The sequence below is a fragment of the Coturnix japonica genome, chromosome 5 (genome assembly GCF_001577835.2).
Source record: "Coturnix japonica isolate 7356 chromosome 5, Coturnix japonica 2.1, whole genome shotgun sequence".
Classification (NCBI taxonomy): domain Eukaryota; kingdom Metazoa; phylum Chordata; class Aves; order Galliformes; family Phasianidae; genus Coturnix; species Coturnix japonica.
This window is the reverse complement of record NC_029520.1, coordinates 4,286,072-4,303,571: the sequence shown is the minus strand read 5'-3', so window position 1 is coordinate 4,303,571 and position 17,500 is coordinate 4,286,072. Positions and strand designations below refer to the sequence as shown.

General features: G+C 42.8%; 2 protein-coding genes across 12 annotated transcripts in view; one reads left to right on the top strand and one right to left on the bottom strand.

Moving 5' to 3' along the window:
- Positions 1-17,446, bottom strand: part of CCDC73 (coiled-coil domain containing 73) — a 69,694-nt gene extending 52,248 nt beyond the window's left edge. For 4 of the 11 annotated variants that reach the window (XM_015863495.2, XM_032444719.1, XM_032444720.1 and 1 more), the window contains exon 1: positions 2,146-3,554. The gene's annotated coding sequence lies outside the window, so the exon portion shown is untranslated. The other 7 variants (XM_032444718.1, XM_032444723.1, XM_032444724.1 and 4 more) reach the window with 5 other exon arrangements.
- PRRG4 (proline rich and Gla domain 4) lies at positions 4,450-12,023 on the top strand. Its single transcript, XM_015863506.2, has 6 exons — positions 4,450-5,651; positions 6,071-6,185; positions 8,947-9,110; positions 10,044-10,092; positions 10,408-10,543; positions 11,240-12,023. The coding sequence occupies exons 1-6, from the start codon at positions 5,349-5,351 to the stop codon at positions 11,466-11,468; spliced, it is 996 nt and encodes a 331-aa protein (XP_015718992.1). The 5' UTR covers positions 4,450-5,348; the 3' UTR covers positions 11,469-12,023.
- Positions 17,447-17,500: the final 54 nt, after the last annotated feature.

Below are 17,500 nucleotides of genomic sequence, written 5' to 3'. Positions count from 1 at the left end.
AGATTCAGAGAAATTCTACAGATACTTATTTTTAAGCCTTTACTGGATGAAATACATTTTCTGCAGTGATGTTTGATATAATCTCCTCTCAGGTTCCAGTGTGCTGACAGTGCTGCATCCTGCCCACAAGGAGCACGTATATACAGTACATAGCACTGCTGAATCAACTGCATTGGTTTAATCCTCTCTCTCGACTACTTTTAGACTTTGCATACTTTGAGAATGTCTCGGTTGAGTTGGGAATTCACACCAATTTTGATGTTCTTTTATCCCCTCACTACATAGATGTGGATTTAGGGAACATACACAGCTTAAGAACATTTGCCCTAGGTCAGGCAAAGGGCCCGTCTAGCTCACTAATTTATTGATAATACATTAAAGTCCAGTTGTAACTCTCTTCTACTAAATGGAAGAGAACAGTAATTCTTCTCCTTGACCTTGCAACTACAGGATTCTTAAATTAGCCCAGAGCACTAATTTGGATCATGTGGTGCTTTATACAGAGTCAAGTACAACATTCCTATCAGCACGCAATTTATGTTTTGACAGCGTACCTTTGGGGATTGGTGGAACCAGGCTGCTTCAAGGCTTTCAGGGAGAACACAAACTATCTTTATTGATAGATGAAGAAGATATTGTTGTACCTGCTCCTTTTTATTAGTAAGCTCATTCTCAAGTTGCTTGTATCAAAATCAAGTAGGGCACCCAGAGCATGGGGAGAGAGTAGGCCAATGTCACATCCTTAATTAAGCACAGCCTGCTGTTTGTTCTATCTACGTACAGTGTGTGTGAGGAGAACTGAACCAAACACATTCCTGACAGAACCAAACCAGTGACCCAGAAAGCACATGGGAAAGTTCCTCTACGTGAGATTCTATTTTATTTCATCTGTAAGATGAGATTTCAAGTGATAATAGGCCTTTCAATCAATCATCAGAGCGCTCCACTTCAGCCTTTTGGATCAGAACCCAGTGAGGAAAAAACATGGAGCTGCAGTAAACACAACTTGAAGTTCTTAAACTTTTGCCTGGTACTCCCCAGTCTGTACTGCATCCTGTTGAATTCTGGATGAAATTTAAGAGAATTGAACTGCTTGCTGCAGTACTACTTTGCTCAAGACTCTCATTTCCTCTCCTTCAGAATTCTTATGATGAATATTTATAATCTTCCAGGCATTGGGACAAAAAAGTCCCAAGTTTTGTTTGAAGTTTGCATATCATATGAGCTGCCTCAAAGGGCTGACAAACACAGGAGTTCTCAGGATCAGAACAACTGCATTGGAGGTATGGGTGCATTTGCAATGTATGCAAGATTAAGCTTTCCTTCTATTGCTAATCTTTCCATTCCAATACTTTTCAATATTTAGCTGATGCCCTCTTAACTGCTTTTATAATCTAAGGGTTTTCTGCTTTGTTTCAATAAATACGTCTTTTTGTTGGTCTTGCACACAGACTTTTTTCTTTAATAACAATAGCACCACCTAGTCGACAACCTCATGAACTGCGCTGGCCTGAAGCAGTGCTGTAATTACAGCCAGTCTCTGAATTAAACTGAACTGTTGAACTGCTTCCTAAAAACATGTTTGTGCAAGGATGTACGCAAGTAGTAGTTATCTGTAGCTACAGTAGTGAAATAACCGCATTTAGTATAAAATAAGGAAATAATTGGACTCGCTACCAGTAAGTTATCAGTCTATACTAATGTAATACTGAACAGATTTACACTGAGGAATGTACAGAAGAGAAATACAATATTAAAGAAAGATGTCGGTTATGGAAGCATCACTCAGATCTACATTGAGCTGTGGTACCTTTCTCACACAGAAGTTACATCAAGGGGAATTAATTGCTCTCTTGGCCAAATCTAGACTAGGGAAAAATCAGGAGAAACACAAGAAAACTGCACATTGCACACTTGTTTCTCTCAGGATACACAAGAGGTGATGTGACAAGATATTTTAATAGTTCTACACAGTAAATATTGATGTGTACATACCACCAGTGCAAGGAGAAGCTGGAAGGAAGAGAATGCAAACACAAGGCCAGCCCTCTGCAGCCGCCACGCAGCACCCACTGACACCTTCCCACCTCACCACAGCAAGGGCCAAGGGGAGCTGTGCTCAGCATCTGCACCCAGAGCACTTACCTATCTCACACAGCTCTGTGCTTTGGCAGGAATATCATCTCTGACATCAGCACGAACCTCCACGACCCTTCCCACCAACATCCTGCCCCATGTTGTTGTATGGCAGCAGAGGGGCACGATGACAAAATGGCGCCTGGTGCAGAAGCAAAGAGACCATTGAGCAACTGCAGGCGGGAAAATGGCGCCCGCTGACTTCCATCAGCACTCACTGAATGTCTATGGGGACATGCGAGCTACTTAAGTAAACACAGCAATAAAAGATTCCAGTACTGTAACCCTGACCATTGTCCAAATGCATATCTCAAATACCTTAGAATAACTTGATCTTATTTTTATTCAGAAACAACTTTCTTTGAGGTCAAACAAAAAGGAAGGCCTTGTTACTACATCAAAAAAGTCATATATACATAGGGATATAAAGCCAATCACCATTTTCCCTTAATACTTTTACTGCCTTCTTTTAAATTCATGTATCAGGTAGGCAACTAAGCTGTTCTTATTACAAGAAAGAACTGGAAAACATCACCCAACTCAATTAATGGCTTTTTTGGGGACAGCATGAGACTAAGCTTAGAGTTAGTTTTGTTCAGTTTTCTTCTCCATAATTGCACTACACAAAACAAGCTGATGTAAGAGACCGGGGGCAGGTAAAGAAGCAGGGACTCTTTGCCTGAGTGGATGTATTACATTAATTTCTTAATATGTGAAGGAGTGGATTACCCCTCTAACAGCAATGGGAAATTAGTTTCTTTATTTCTTCATTAAGACTGTGGGAGGGAAATTAATTTTCTACTCTGGTTTTCAAAATTAATTGAATATATCTTTATTAACATGATAAATACGTACACATACTTTTTGGTTGAAAGGATTCTCTAAATTAATCCTAAGCAGACATTTTCAAGGCAGTTTGGTAACACACTACTTTTTGTTTAGTTTTCTAATGTTATAAAGCTGATTTCACAAATACACTCTGTTAAAGCCATCTGCAGGGAAGAAAAGCATCTCAAAACAGTTTTTCTAGACTCATTTGTGCAGTATCACATTGTTTATTCTTCACTTCTTCCTACTCCATCCTTCTTGTACCTACATCCTTGCAGTCTAAAACATACCTAACTGTTTATGTTCTCATAACCATACTACCACCTCTCAAGTGAAAGCCATGAATTTCTTCATCCAGGCTGGGAAATAACATCCCTAAGTGTAAAATAAAATAAGAATGAGGCTATGAATGCAAAGAGTCAAACTGCCTTCAAAATGTTTGAGGAACAATAACATATAAGGGGACTGTCCTAAGTAACCATGTGGATCTTCCAAATTATTTTCAAACTGATAATATTATTTATATGCTGGATGTATAGTTGGAATAATACAAGTGTATAGTTGTAATTACAGAATAAATAGCCAGAGAGTATCTAAGAAAAGACTCACCAGTGCTGAGGCTTTCAGTTGAGATGAATACTCACCAACACTGAGGCTCACCACAAAAACTCCACAAAGAAGCAAACTCCAGAACGAAATGCTACCTTAGTGGTGGTCAGACCTTAAATGGGATCTAGCAGAGGTAGGGTCAAGCTCCACCCCTTCTGGGAGCACAGCTAAATTCCCTTCACCTGTGCTCCCCCAGCTGACTCATCACTTGCCTCAGATGGTTAATCAGAGGTTCAGGCCATGAAAAACAGTTTCTCTTACAATAGAATATTTTGCATTCATCTTCAAGGTTCAAAAAATTTAATCAACACTTTCCAAATTACACACAAACAAAAACTTCACCACATGTTCAGCATCAATTTGCCTTTGCAAAAGTTCTTGAAGTCACCTAATTTCCATGGACTCCATCTTTGTTAACATGTTAACCATAACTTATCAGCATTGACTAAAACACACTCGTTGCCCTGAGAAATAATTTAGCCCTAACACCAAAGGGAAAACTGAGATTTTACCTCCAGTTCTCATTAAAGCAACTTAAGGAAACAAAACAAAAAGCCTGGATGAAAATTAACCAGATCTCAACTATCTGAGGAAAGGTCAATGGCCAAATAATCAAACTCTCACCAAAAACTTTTCCCTGGGAAAGAAAATCTGCAGTCTGGCCCACAAGTAGAATAGCACAGAGTAAAGCCTCTCCATATCACTATATGGATGATTAAAAAACATTCTTTTTCTTACTAGTGTTGCAGTTTTAATTACCCTACATTAATGGAAGAGGTTATTGAAGACCCTCTGTGAGTCTTGGTATCAGAGCTCCAGCACAAGCTACTTTCATCACAACAACAAAACAAAGACTTCTATAGGAAGTATCCCCAAACTCGTGGCATTGACACAGCCTCAGTAACCTTCTCCCATGTATAACAAAAAATCTGCATGAATGGGGAAACAATATGACATGCTTATCATACTTGACACTGTACACAGTCTTAGCGCACACACCCGTAAGTCAGATTATAATAGCATGGTACGAATGCTATGAATATTTAGAATACAAATGCAGTGCTTCACGCTTGCAGCCCAAAGTCCTTTTTTCCCTTCTTACCCATATGAACTTCCCAGATTAAGAATGTAATGGCAGCGCAGTTAAAGCTACCACACGTTACCTGTCCTTGTGAGCCATCTCGACCATTTAAGGGATCTGCAGAATCATTTATCCATCAGTTTCTCCAAAAGCAAATTGTTTATTGGTGGCATTCCTCCTCAGCTCAACATTAGTAAAATAACAGCTTGGTTTCCTGCACAGGATATTCTAGATCATGACCTTAAGAAGGAACTTTAAGCATTAAAGAGTTTGGCATCCCTTGCTAAAGACATTTTGGCTTTGTTACAAATGTCACAACCTGTAAGCACATCTGAGATGCAGCAACTACAACCATCGTGCTGGGAATGAAAAATGGGGTAAGCACTTTGTACTGAGTAGCTTTCCCATTAACATTTGCATACAGACGACAAACTTCGTTGATAGGAGGTATGACTGTTTTTGTTATTGACTTGCACTCCGAGATCCGCTAGAGGGCCTCATTCAATTAGACAACAGCGTAGTTTCCGTCTTTGGAGTGTTCTATCCATAGTTTATCAGCCTATAACCGACTGATAAACACTGCACGAGAAACTAAGCCAGAACTACAAGAACTTAAACAGTTCGGAAGCTGCACGGGGTCCTCCTCCACTCCCCAGACGTCGCGTTTCTCATTCTAACAGGAAGCGACTGAGCAATGCAACCATCCTGGCGTTACCTGGATAACGAGCAACCTGTGCTGCTCTTTTGCTGCTCTCTCAGAGCTCGGCCGTGCAACAAGCAGGCATTCAGCCACCCCACAAAGCGCTCCATTGAGCTCCCTCAGCCCTTCCCCGGCTTGGGACCGCCCCGACGGGGCGCAGCCGATGGAGCTGTGGGCGGGGGAAGTGCGGGTGATGTCCTGGAGTCCACCGCGCCCTTTCCAGGAAGAATTCAGCACAGAGCACGGCGTCGGCTGGCTCCCGGTAGCTGGTTGTGGGCTCGGAGCTGCGGTGGGCAGGTAGGCACGGCACGGGCTGGGCTCTCCTTCTCCTCGTCGGGGCTCTCAAGTGTCCTCTTTTCCGAGGGCGGTTGCGGTTGTTTGGGCGGCGCACGTCGCTCGGAAGTCCTCAGGTTAACTATGGAGCGAGGGGCGATGGCTCGGCCCCGCCGGGATGGCCGGCACGAAGGTCTGTCTGGCTCGAAGGTCCATCCGGCCCCCTGTGCCCCCGTGTCTCCAGAGCCTCCCCGGTGACATGTGCGGGGTTACGCAATGGCACGCAGGACCTGTTCGGGTCGGTGCTTTCCGTTCGGGATCCGTCGGGCTGAACGGCGTGTAGGCACTTGCGTTGGATGACTTCATGTGTGGGACTCATTCGGGCTTCATCGCTCGGGAGGTTGCGTTGTCACTGCGTTGAGGTGCGGGTTTCTGTCGGGCAGGTTCACGCCATGCTGGGGCTGCTGCTGCTGCTCTGCCAGATCCAGGTGGCCGTGTCGGCGTTTATTCACCGCGCACAGAGACTGAGAGGCCCGGAGCAACACGATGCCTCACATGGTAAGGCACTGCCAGCACCAATTTGTGCTTCCCAGGAAAATAAGAGTATCTTCTTAACTTTGTTTCCCCTGAGAAATCTTTGGTTGTACTTTGTTTGCTCTGACTGCAATGCCTCCTAATTACTTCCATGGAAATGACGACAGCCAAAATATAACAGGATATTGGTGGAACTGTTCAGCCTCTGCTGCCATACCACCAACATCCACCTCTGATGTTATGGGCTTTGTAAGATACCTGCCCTGTCTTCTCAGTGAATGAGGAGTGCCATAACCCTAACACAGACTTGTCAAAGCCTTCACACTGAGGAGGGAACTCCTTCAGGGCAGCAGGTTGAGCAGAACAATGCTGAACACAGGTTATTCATTAAAATCCGTACTGCTGTGGGGCAAAACAGGGCTGCCAGGCTGCCTCTTCCTTGTGAATTCATAGCACAGAACCCTCCCCTGGCAATAATAAGAATCACTTCAAGGTGGAGCTGGAAAGTGAGGGGCCCAACTCTTCTATTAGTGATTTAGCAAGTAGAACAGTTGGCAAGAGCATGGGGTACCTGCAGTGGGAGGTTACCCCTGCAGCATTTTCTGAGCCCCTTTTACCACCAGAGTGACTTTATTCAGCACATTGTGTGGATGCATTTTTAATTAAACATGAGACGTGCTAAAACTACATTTACCATCTTGTTGAACTGTGGCCCAGGGACTGCAGAACTGCATCTAGCAGAGGATTCAAATTCATCTGCTTCACTCTCCAAATACTTCCTTAACCACCACGTCATGTGTTATTTGGAGGTGGAGACAGGTGCATATTGATTACACCCTATGAAGTGATAAAGAAAGCAGATTAATGGATAAAAACAGAGAGAAAGAGTTTGTGTCACTGGAATTTAACATTCCACACTTGATGTTCCTTAAAAAGCACTAATTGCTTAAGTTAATTTGGTAGTACAGCCATAAGGTGGAATGATACAAAGATGGTAACAGATATTCAAAAGGTTATTTATGAGGAAAAACTCACCAATATGGACATCTTCACTGGGAAATGCTGAGGCAATCCCCAACAAAGAGCAATCTCCAAGAGATGCTGCCTTAGTGGTGGTCAGCCCTTAAATGAGGCCTAGAGGAGGTGGAGTCAAGCTCCACCCTTCCAGGAGCACAGCTCAATTACTCTCACCTGTGCTCCCACAGCTGACCTGACACTTACTAATACTCAGCTGATTAATCAGAGGTTCAGGCTGTGATTACTAATTTCCCATACAACAGCTAATGTTACTTGCAGTAAGGAATGAACTGCTGCTGAACAAAAGCCAAAGATCCACTTCAGGAGACTGAAATTACTCACATGTGATTTGCAATGAACCAAAATATGGACAATGTAGTATTTATTGTAATATAATATTGTAATTATTTTCCATTTCCACTTTTTTTTTTCTTGTATGAAGACCGTATTTCTAGTTACTGCTATATACAGCATCAGTGTTTTAAGCATAGGTTATCATGCGACTACTTTGAAGCAGAAGATTTGCCCACTCACATACACATTGTTCCTTCTGTATACACTGTAATACTTCTTCAATACACTGCAATATTAAAGGCATGAACAACCAATATGCAGGTTATACTTGCATATTCTTAGTTTACAAAGAACAAAATGTTCTGAGATAGCACTGCGAGAGCTATCTAAATATGGGGGTAAGAATTCCTGAGTGATATGGTAATCCAGCAAAACAAACCAAACACAGAGCTAATTTGTAGCTGAATACCTCTATTCTGAGTCTCATCCCCCTTTTTAACTGTCTGACTTGGTATAGAACAATGCTGTTTCTGCTTGCAATAATAATCTTCTGCTTGTGTTATTGAACCAAATAGCCTGGATTTGCTAAAGATTATACTTTCACTACCAGCCAAGCCGGAAAACTAGCTCTGTTATATAAAGATGATATTTCTTAAAAGAAGCTGTAGGAAGAACAGGCTAAAACTTGACTATGAAGAATGTCTGGTGAGAAAACACATTCCTGTATTCCAAAGCCTCCTATGGTTTCACTAACTCTCCTGGAATCTTACCTCACAACTTACTGCACAACGTGGCACCTAGAGTAAGCACAAAAGAGGGGAAGAAATAAATGTCTTCATGCCAGTAAAGTTCCTATCAAGCACTAATTTAAAGCAAACAAACAGGCCAGCTTTTACACAGAACTTGCTGTCCCAACAGTGAGAACAAATGTGAAATGAATAGGTGTCATGGTTTAATAATTTTCTAATTTTGCTATCAGTATTCCACATCATAACATCATATAAAGCACGTTTAAACCGTGACAATAGGACTCTGCTGCCATGATTTAAACTCTAAATCGTGTAAACAAACTTGCGGAATACTGATAAATATATTTTGAGGGTTCTTTTTTAGCTCAGTAGGAATCTGGCTGGATTTCTGCTTTCTGCAAGTATTACTTTGTTCTGAAGGGCTCAGATGCCCCTATCCCAGAATGGGTAATACTCAAACTTGAACTTCCAACAGCTGTCGTGAGAACCAAATACTCTTGGCCAGTATGAGGGATAGCTGAAATGCCTTATGGGAGGAAAGTATTTCTATTTTATATTGCGTAGTTAGAAAAGACAGAAGCAGAGAGAGTGTTTTTAGGAGGAGAGCTTTGTGCTTCTTTCTCATATACGTAGTTGAGACATGTTAGGGGAAGAACATGTCACCCATTCCTTAAAAACCATTTAGCCTTCCTAGTTTGTTTTAAATAACTTTTGTTTTAAATCAGTGTTCACATCAGCAAAGGAGGCCAATTTATTCATTGGACGACATCTTCTGAACAACAGATTTGATTTTGAAGCATTCACACCTGATAACCTGGAAAGAGAATGTATGGAAGAGCTGTGCAGCTACGAGGAGGCCAGAGAAGTTTTTGAAGACGTTGATAGAACGGTAATTGTTCAAACAGTTTAATACACTGAAAGAGATGATTAATGTATTTAAATCCTGTAGCCCTTAGGAAAACAGCACAAGTGAGACAACTGCTTGTCTTATAGTAGTACAGGCCCAAATTAGATGGAATTATTACTCTGGATGTACAGTGAATGGGCTTGCATATGCACTGTTCCCTTTGAGATTTTAGACAAAGGCTCCATTTCTGTGAAAGAAATGTAAATGAATCTCCACAAGTACCTCTTGTCATAGAAGAGCTATGCCTACACGTACTATACATGTTTCAGAATCTCAGTGATTTCCTTAGCAATTTCTCAACATCCAGGTTTAAATGCATTCCATGTATTAATTATCTGGTTTCATCCTTGTCCTATGCCACATGTTTTGTAAGTGAGGAGTACAACCTAGATCTACAGTTTAGCTATTGAAGAGTGTTCTTGTAGCATCATATTCTAAATTGCTGCATATACACAGCTTGGAATAACATTTAAACAATAACATTAAAAGAGAAAATGCTTAAAAAATCCTTTTGGCCCAGCAATAGAACATAATGGCTGTCTGAAGACTGACCCGCTGCAGATCACAGTGATCTCTTGTTGATCCTAGACATGCTCTGCCCTAACTGAGAAAGGGAAAGGAACACCTGACGTTGAAAAAGTTAGTTTGCAATTGTGAAAGCGTTAAACCAGATTCTTGCTGGAGCTTTTTTCTGTCTAGCAAAATTATGGCTAAATACACTTGATGTACAGCAATCGTGCAACGTAAATGTTTATTCTCTGATATGAATATTATTCATGCAAATGTCTGATTCTTAAGAACTTGCTTCCATTCCTGCCATTGTTAAATCTGCCTAAAGTGCTGTATTAAATGATGCTCAATAATCCTGCCAATTATGGATCTTTTTAAAACTCTGCTTCCTTTGTATTTTTGAAGACTCAGTTTTGGAACGACTATTCATTGAACGGCCCTAGGATAAAAACAGGTAAGTAACCCTTTTCCTTCTTATACTGCAGTATTTCATGTTTATTCTAATACGTTCTTAGAAATACACCATGTATTCAGAGAGCAGATCTGCGGCCACAGTCAAGGTCACGAGCACATGAAATAATATTTGGAAGGTGTCGGAGGAGAGACGTTTCAAAAGTGTCATGTACAGAAAAGGAAACATCACACTTTTGCTTTAAGATGAATGTGAACAGCAATCTTAGCTTATATTGAACAGATATCTCAGAGCAAGATAGACTGTCAAGAACACAGAAAGAACCCTATCTGAAAGTAACCCATGTTTTACTTTCAGGTGATGAACAACTACAAAAAATCAACATCACAGGACTTCTGATTGGTCCAATTGCTGCTGGAGGAATGTTAGCCATAATCGGACTCCTTATCTTCTACTGCTGCAAAGATAGATGTAAATCAAGGCACCCACCAGGGTAAGGAATGTCATTGCTTAAAAACAAGGCAAGCAGTTTGGTCTCTGAGGGTGGCATTTAAAAACCACCAGTGGTTGGTCTAACTGTGTCCTCAGGGAAGCCAATAGGAAATTTCTGACTTTCCTGGAAGCAAAATTACAATGGTAAGCACTAGTTACTCTGAAGTTAATCAGTAACACATAAACATAGAGCAACAGAACAACACTTGCATGGCTGGCATAATGTCTGGTTATTGTTTTTATTTTGTTAGTTATGTGTGTGTCGTCTTAGATCCAAAATGCTAAAATACAGCATCACTGTAATAGGTTGGGTCCTACAGTGGGAGGTCTAACATGTTATGTTGCACACTTAGATGTCACACTTAGAAGTACATTACATGCTCTAAAGAGCAGAGACTCTATGTCAGACGTGAAAAGGATTAGGTTGGAGAAAATGCTTCTCTGCTAATTCTCTAGCCCTTCATCATACAGTTCAGAGAGCACGAGAGGACTCTCTGCTCTCTCCTCCCTTTACACTTAGTGAACTATTCCTACATTGTAGTTTGAAGAGAGTATTTGGATTCTGGTGTTTATGATTATTAAAGGCAAGGGCATTGGTTTTATTTGGGTCTTGTTTGTTTTTTAATTTTATAAGAAAGACTTCTTTCCTTTATTATAAGGAAAGCAGCTGTTTATTAATGCTGTTACCTTTGTTCAGGCATTTGGATCATGGAAGAAGCAGAAGACGAAGTTCGACTTCCATCTTCAGAAGGCATGAAGAACTCTCTTTAAATCCACTTCCTCCCAGAACTGACGACTCGGGACTACCAACTTATGAGCAAGCAGTTACTTCGGGCAGACAACATGATGTACCACCACCCCCCTACCCAGGGCCCCCAAAATGGGTACGGGCATTTAGAAAGTCAATGTCGCTTCCTGCCCCTTAGCTATGAACCTCCTCCTAGAGGGAGGAGGGATTCCTGAAGCATAACAAACTTTTAGAAAGTTCCCTACCTTGCATATTGCAAGATGGTTTACAAATATGTGAAAGATCATTAGCACAGCTTGGAGCAAATCAAGATCCCCTCTGGGAGAAGTGAGCAGTTGCGAAAGCAGCCGAACTATTCTTTGCACAAGGGTATTGTGCTGAGAGAATAAAGAATAAGTCTCGTACTGCCCCTCTTCCACATGCACTTTGAGCCATCCCATCATATTATTGATGTTTTATTAATAGTTTCATCTTGTTTCTTTAGAAGGAACATTATTTTAATTGCTCTTATTGACGGTAACCATTTTTTGGTGACTCAGTACTTTCAGTCATCATCGTAAGTCTGCTGTGTTGTTTGACATACTTTACTGCTGTGTGGATTTTCTATTCATCTATTCAGAGATTTGAGAATGAAAATCATTTAATGAGATTATCGTGCAAGTGTGAATATATCACTGCTTCTGGATTACAGTGGTTTGTTTTAAACTTTGCTGTAAAACGTTACTTAATTTGATGTATTTTTGTGATTATTATTTTGGATTTAAAAGAGTAATGAATCGCACGGCACATTGCACACCCAACAAACGTATACTTTATTCAAAGGCTTTTTTTGATACTCCAGCTTGTTATTTAGAGTAGAACACTGACCGAGTACCGTGAGCCTTTGGAAGTGACAGGAAGGACGCATGTGATAGCAACGCTTTTAATGAGGGGCATTTCACAGGGCTCATGAAAATACACATTCTTTAACAATTAAACTACAGAAATAGTACAGAAACTGCACCTTCTGGAGAGTGTAACACTAAATATATGAAGTCAGTGAATCTGCAGCTTAAATCCCAAAGGTACTGAAAATAGGCATTGACTGACATTCAAGTACTGGCTACATGCACTGCAACAGTTTGCAAAGCACATACACCATATAATAAGCACAACTTAAACTTACCTCCTCTTAGATAGGGAAAAAATTCCTGAGCAGTTCACTGGGTTGCCTCTTTCCTACATGAGATTGTGAGGAAAAAATACACAGCGCTTCATTTCTCTCCAGACAGGTTTAAACATGTCTCAGTACGTAAATGCTCCTCGCCATCACCTTGGCCCATTTCCCAAAACTTAGTTTCCGTGTTGTCCTTTCAACACAATACAAGGTTACATCATTAAACCCCTTACAAACATGGACAGATGATTACTTACAGCAAATAACCCAGGATCAGAAAGGTAGTCTCCAACTCCATCAACATAATAAGTCACTTAACCTGTTTTTTTTGCATGAGCAGAAACAAGAGAGCCTCTGCTATTTCATTTCTCAAATCCTCTGATGAGCAACACTACAAACATGACATATTTCAGTGTTTTTTGTGAGTAAGTGGGTGTGTGTGTGTGTGTGCACGTGTGAGTTCACTGGAAGAACAAAAACAAAGCGCCACATGGAAGTGTATTTCCTCACTGCAGCTCAGGAGAACGTGAGTCATGAAGCATTTGACTCTGCTTCTATCAAAGCCTGCACTGAGCTCTTTTATTGGCTTCAACTGCTCTGGGATTGGAGCCAAAATAATGTGAGAGCTGCTCACTTCTGTAAAGAAAATTGTGATGTGTTACCATACTATTTAAGAACAGTGCTATCCCAACCACACAAGGTGAACTAAAAAAGCTGGTTAAAACCCAAAGGATAGCAAAGATTCAAAGACACAATGAAGTAGTCGACTGAGCAGAGACCCAAAATACAATTGGTGGGGTGTAGGTTCGTTCACATTAAGCCAGACACGTGGACTATCAGAAAAAATACTTCTGTCTAGGAGCTGGTATGCTTTGAGAAGAGCTTAGAACAGGTTTTAAACTCCTGATGCAGCGCCAATTTCATTTAAGAAATAAGAAACACCTGTGATCGCTCAGGTTGTTCAGGCACCTTCAGTGAAATTCTCTAAGTACCAAAGCCTACTAAACAAATATTGAGATTTAAATGTCCAGTACTTAATGGTAAACACTTAGCTTGGATGTGATACAAAGGATAACGTCTAGTAAGGGTTAAAATAACCCCTGTCAGATCATGAGCTTGTTTTGAGAGCAAAATCTTGATTTAAATTCCCTTTTTTCCTACATCTCGCTGCATTCCTCCCACTCTAAGCCGTAGTTCATGAATGAGCGGACTGCACTCATCCAGCAAAAACAAAGGGAGTATGTGAGTTGAACCAACTCAGATGTGAGCAGCTGTGCCTGGAAGTTGTGGAACCACAAGATCAGAAGGAGGACTGGAAAAGAAAGGAAATGAGGACTTGGCTCTCATTGGCACAGCGTGCTTTGTGCTGGCTCACACAACAAGTGCCATAGCTTTGTAGATCTACTTAAGTTATCTTCCTGAAGACTGCGACTCCTTTGTTTGAAGATATACCCAAGCTTCTTTTCTTTAAAGCAAACAAAGGCACAGCGCATAAAGAAATGCAAGGAGTACTTGCCCTGAGGCTCCCAGGTAAATCGTGCTCTTTGAAAGGCAGCAATTTCTTCCCTATTTACACATCTACCAGTGTCTAGTTTGACATTTGAAGAGGTCAAGTGCCAAATAAAATGCCAAATCTAATCCATTAAGCAACTGCAATTTTCTAACTTTAATCGGGACCACAATCACAACTGCACCTAAAAGAGCAATAGGCTTGACCAGGACTCATGTTAGTCCATCCCAACACCTGATGTACTTCTCATTACTTCTAATGGCAGATGCCAGGGCTTGGTGGCATGTGAGCCTACACAAACTCCATGCCAAGGCCTTATATTTATGTTCTATAGGTCAGCAAGCTATTTACGATGCTGTGATAGTACCAGAATAAAGCACTATTGTGATCTGAAATGTGATCCTTCCATCCACTTTCACCAACCCAGCCATAAGCTCAGACTTGCAGAATTAGCTGCATGCTGTGCTTTAACCACTTTCTTTGCTGAACAGCTGAAGCTGTTGGTCAGCTTTGCTGATCCAGCGTGTGCCTCTGACTCCATGTTGTTGCCATGGCTCTTCTCAGAGCATCAAAACTGCCCAAAAGCATATCAGTCATTTTGCTCCAAGAGCAACAGCTTCACTGGAAGCTTCTTCACACAAGGGAAAAATAAAAAAGGCCTCTATGGTTAAACATGAGGGAAAAGCTGAGATAAGAGCAAAACCAGGCATCTTCTGCTAGGGAAAGGCAAAGGACAGAAGCAATGCCCTCTATAAAAGAAGGTGGTGTTTGTGGACAGATAATGGAAAAGCCTGGTAGATCCAGGTTTGTTGTACCTGCGGTTAAAAGGATGCCAAAAGCACAGGCAGCAACTGCTGGCCCTGAGAAGAATCGCTCCATTCAGTAGCACCTGCTGCCTCATGCACAAAGACCCCGAGTGGTGCTATCCTGGTATTCGACATCTGTGGTACTGGTAAAGCTGTTCATACCACGGAGCATTCTGCCTGGCCATATACAATAGGCAAATACTTGATCACAACCTCCAAACGACAACTTTGGGTCTCTGGAAGATGCATTGTTTTTCCAATTGGAGACTATTTTGTTTAAGGAGAAGAACAAGCGACAGGAATTCAGCTGCTAAAAGCTGCACAGATTGCATTGCGGTGCTGTAATTAAAGATCTTACTCATAATGGCTTGTTTTTCAGAAAAACATAGTTAACTATTTGATTTTAAAAACCCACATATAGTTTAATTAGTTACGAGCTACAAGCCCTGGATGTATTAAAGCCCAACTAAGGTCAGTTTCTCCGAGTCAAGCAGTAGTTGCTTTTGAAACTGATGCATCCCTTATGAATGCAAGAACTGAAACACTTCCAGCCAATGTTCAGAACCATGAAACTGTCTGGTATTTAAACACACACCTTAATGCGAACACATTAAGAGGATTTATCAAACATTTTTGCTGTGGATACCAAGACAACATAAAAAGAACTCGTTCTACATTCTGAACCACGCTCCATCTGCACACACACATCTGAAGGAAACCAGGTGTCCCCTGTAATGGGGATGAACAGACATCCTGCAAGGACCTCTAAGTGTCCTCCCCTGACATAAAGCTACTTTTAGTGCATCAGCAGCACAAGTGCTTCTCCGGTAGCATAAAACTGGAGGCATTTTCTTCGGTCATGCCTGCATCACATGTAAAACAGTGACTGGCTGTGCTTCCCAGGGAAAGGCCCCTGCTGCAAGCAGTGCAGGCGCTCACTTACGCAAACAGAAGGAAAACTCACTCGGCTGGTTTGTCCTTGGCATGCTCTGATCCACTCTCCTCCCTCTGTCCCGGCCTCTCTGCACTTCTCAGCCTTTTCCATGCTGATGGTGTCGGCTCTCACCCGCCCTCCCCACATTGGCCCTGCTGCTGCTTGGAGCTGAGCACGCGAGAATCAGAATTTCAGCTTTCCTTCCTGAAGTCTCCTAGCTAACAACTTCCCCACTAAGCACTCCCTCTACTCCATTCACATCTTGAATATCACCCGTCTAATCTGATTAGCTGCAGGCAAGTTTCTCCTGCCTGCATTTCCCTGCAAAACCCTGTGGTTTGTCGTAGCCTCAAGTGCTACAAAGTGAACCTTCAGAAGCCCGGCTCAGCCACCAGCACACACCTCAATGTCCTGAGCAGTACAGAAGCCCTCAGGTGCTCCCTCACCTTCATCTACAGCAGCCTTTGCCCCAGGGCCACCTTTCACCTCCTGCCCACCTCATCACATCTCATCCTGTGCCACATTCGTAAAATTATTAAGGCTAGAAAAGACACATAACATCACCTAGGCCAACCCAACCCCACTAAAACATGCCCCTAAACACTATGTCTGCCCTTTCAGTCAATACCTCCAGGGATGCTGACTCCACCACCTCCCTGGGCAGCCCGCTGCAACAACTGGCTGCTCTTTCCGAGAAGAAACTCTTCTTAAGACCCAATCTGAAGCCCCTACTGCCCTTAGCAGATGATACTGCATCTCAGGGTTTTTTTTTTAAAGACAGATTTTCAAAAAAGTGGAAATGACTAGGAGAAGAAATGACTAGGGTACTATGGTACCTATGGCTGTGGTTGGACTTGATGATCTTTGAGGTGTTTTCCAACCTGGGTAATTCTATGATTATATGATTACATATGACCCAGAACAAGGTGGCTCCAGGGAGCCCTCATTGTGGCCTTCCAGTTCTTGAAGGGAGCACAGCTTATAAGGGTGGATAACAACAGGACAAAGGGGAATGGATTTAAACTGAGACAGGGGAGGTTTAGGTTGGATATCAGGGGGAAGTTTTTCACCCAGAGGGTGGTGATACACTGAACATGTTGCCCAAGGAGGCTGTGGATGCCCCATCCCTGCAGGCATTCAAGGCCAGGCTGGATGTGGTTCTGGGCAGCCTGTTCTGCTGGTTGGTGACCGCACACATGGCAGGGGGTTGGAACTGGATGAGCACTGTGGGCTTTTTCAGCCCAGGTCATTCTATGATACGAGGCTCCTCACTACAGCCTCCTTTCAAGGAGCACGAGAAATCCACAACTCCTCTCCCAGCGCTCCTCTTTCCCACTCTGAGCAATCCCAGCTCCCTGAACCCACCAAATCCCCGCCTTGATCTTTAAAAACAACCCCCCCACACCCAAACCAGATGTTACTCCCAGCCCCCCCCAGTTATATTCAATTTTTCCGCGGGGGGCGTCGGTCTCAGCTCACGTGCGGCATCACGTGCGGTCCGCCGGCGGTGCCTGCAGGGCTGTGTGCGGACACCTGCGCTGTCGCGGTGCGTTATCGCCGCGTTATCCCCCTGCTGGTGGGACAGACGGCCCCGCACCGCTCGTCCTTGAGGCGGTGCCGTGTGCCCGCGGTGCCCCGTGTGTCGTTAGCGCCGGGCTGGCGGTGCTCGGTGCTGACGCTCAGCGGGAACAAGATGGCCCCGCCCCGGCCCCTCCAACAAAGCCCCAGCGCTCCGCTCGACGCGGCCCCGTCGCGCCGCCGCCGGCCTCTCCCTCCGCCGCCCGGCCCGGCCCGGCCGTCCCCG

Coding starts and splice junctions, on each gene's coding strand:
- PRRG4 (XM_015863506.2), top strand. CDS start 5,349: ATGCAACCATCCTGGCGTTACCTGGATAACGAGCAACCTGTGCTGCTC. Junction 10,093..10,407: donor CGGCCCTAGGATAAAAACAG/GTAAGTAACCCT, acceptor TTTTACTTTCAG/GTGATGAACAACTACAAAAA. Junction 10,544..11,239: donor AAATCAAGGCACCCACCAGG/GTAAGGAATGTC, acceptor ACCTTTGTTCAG/GCATTTGGATCATGGAAGAA.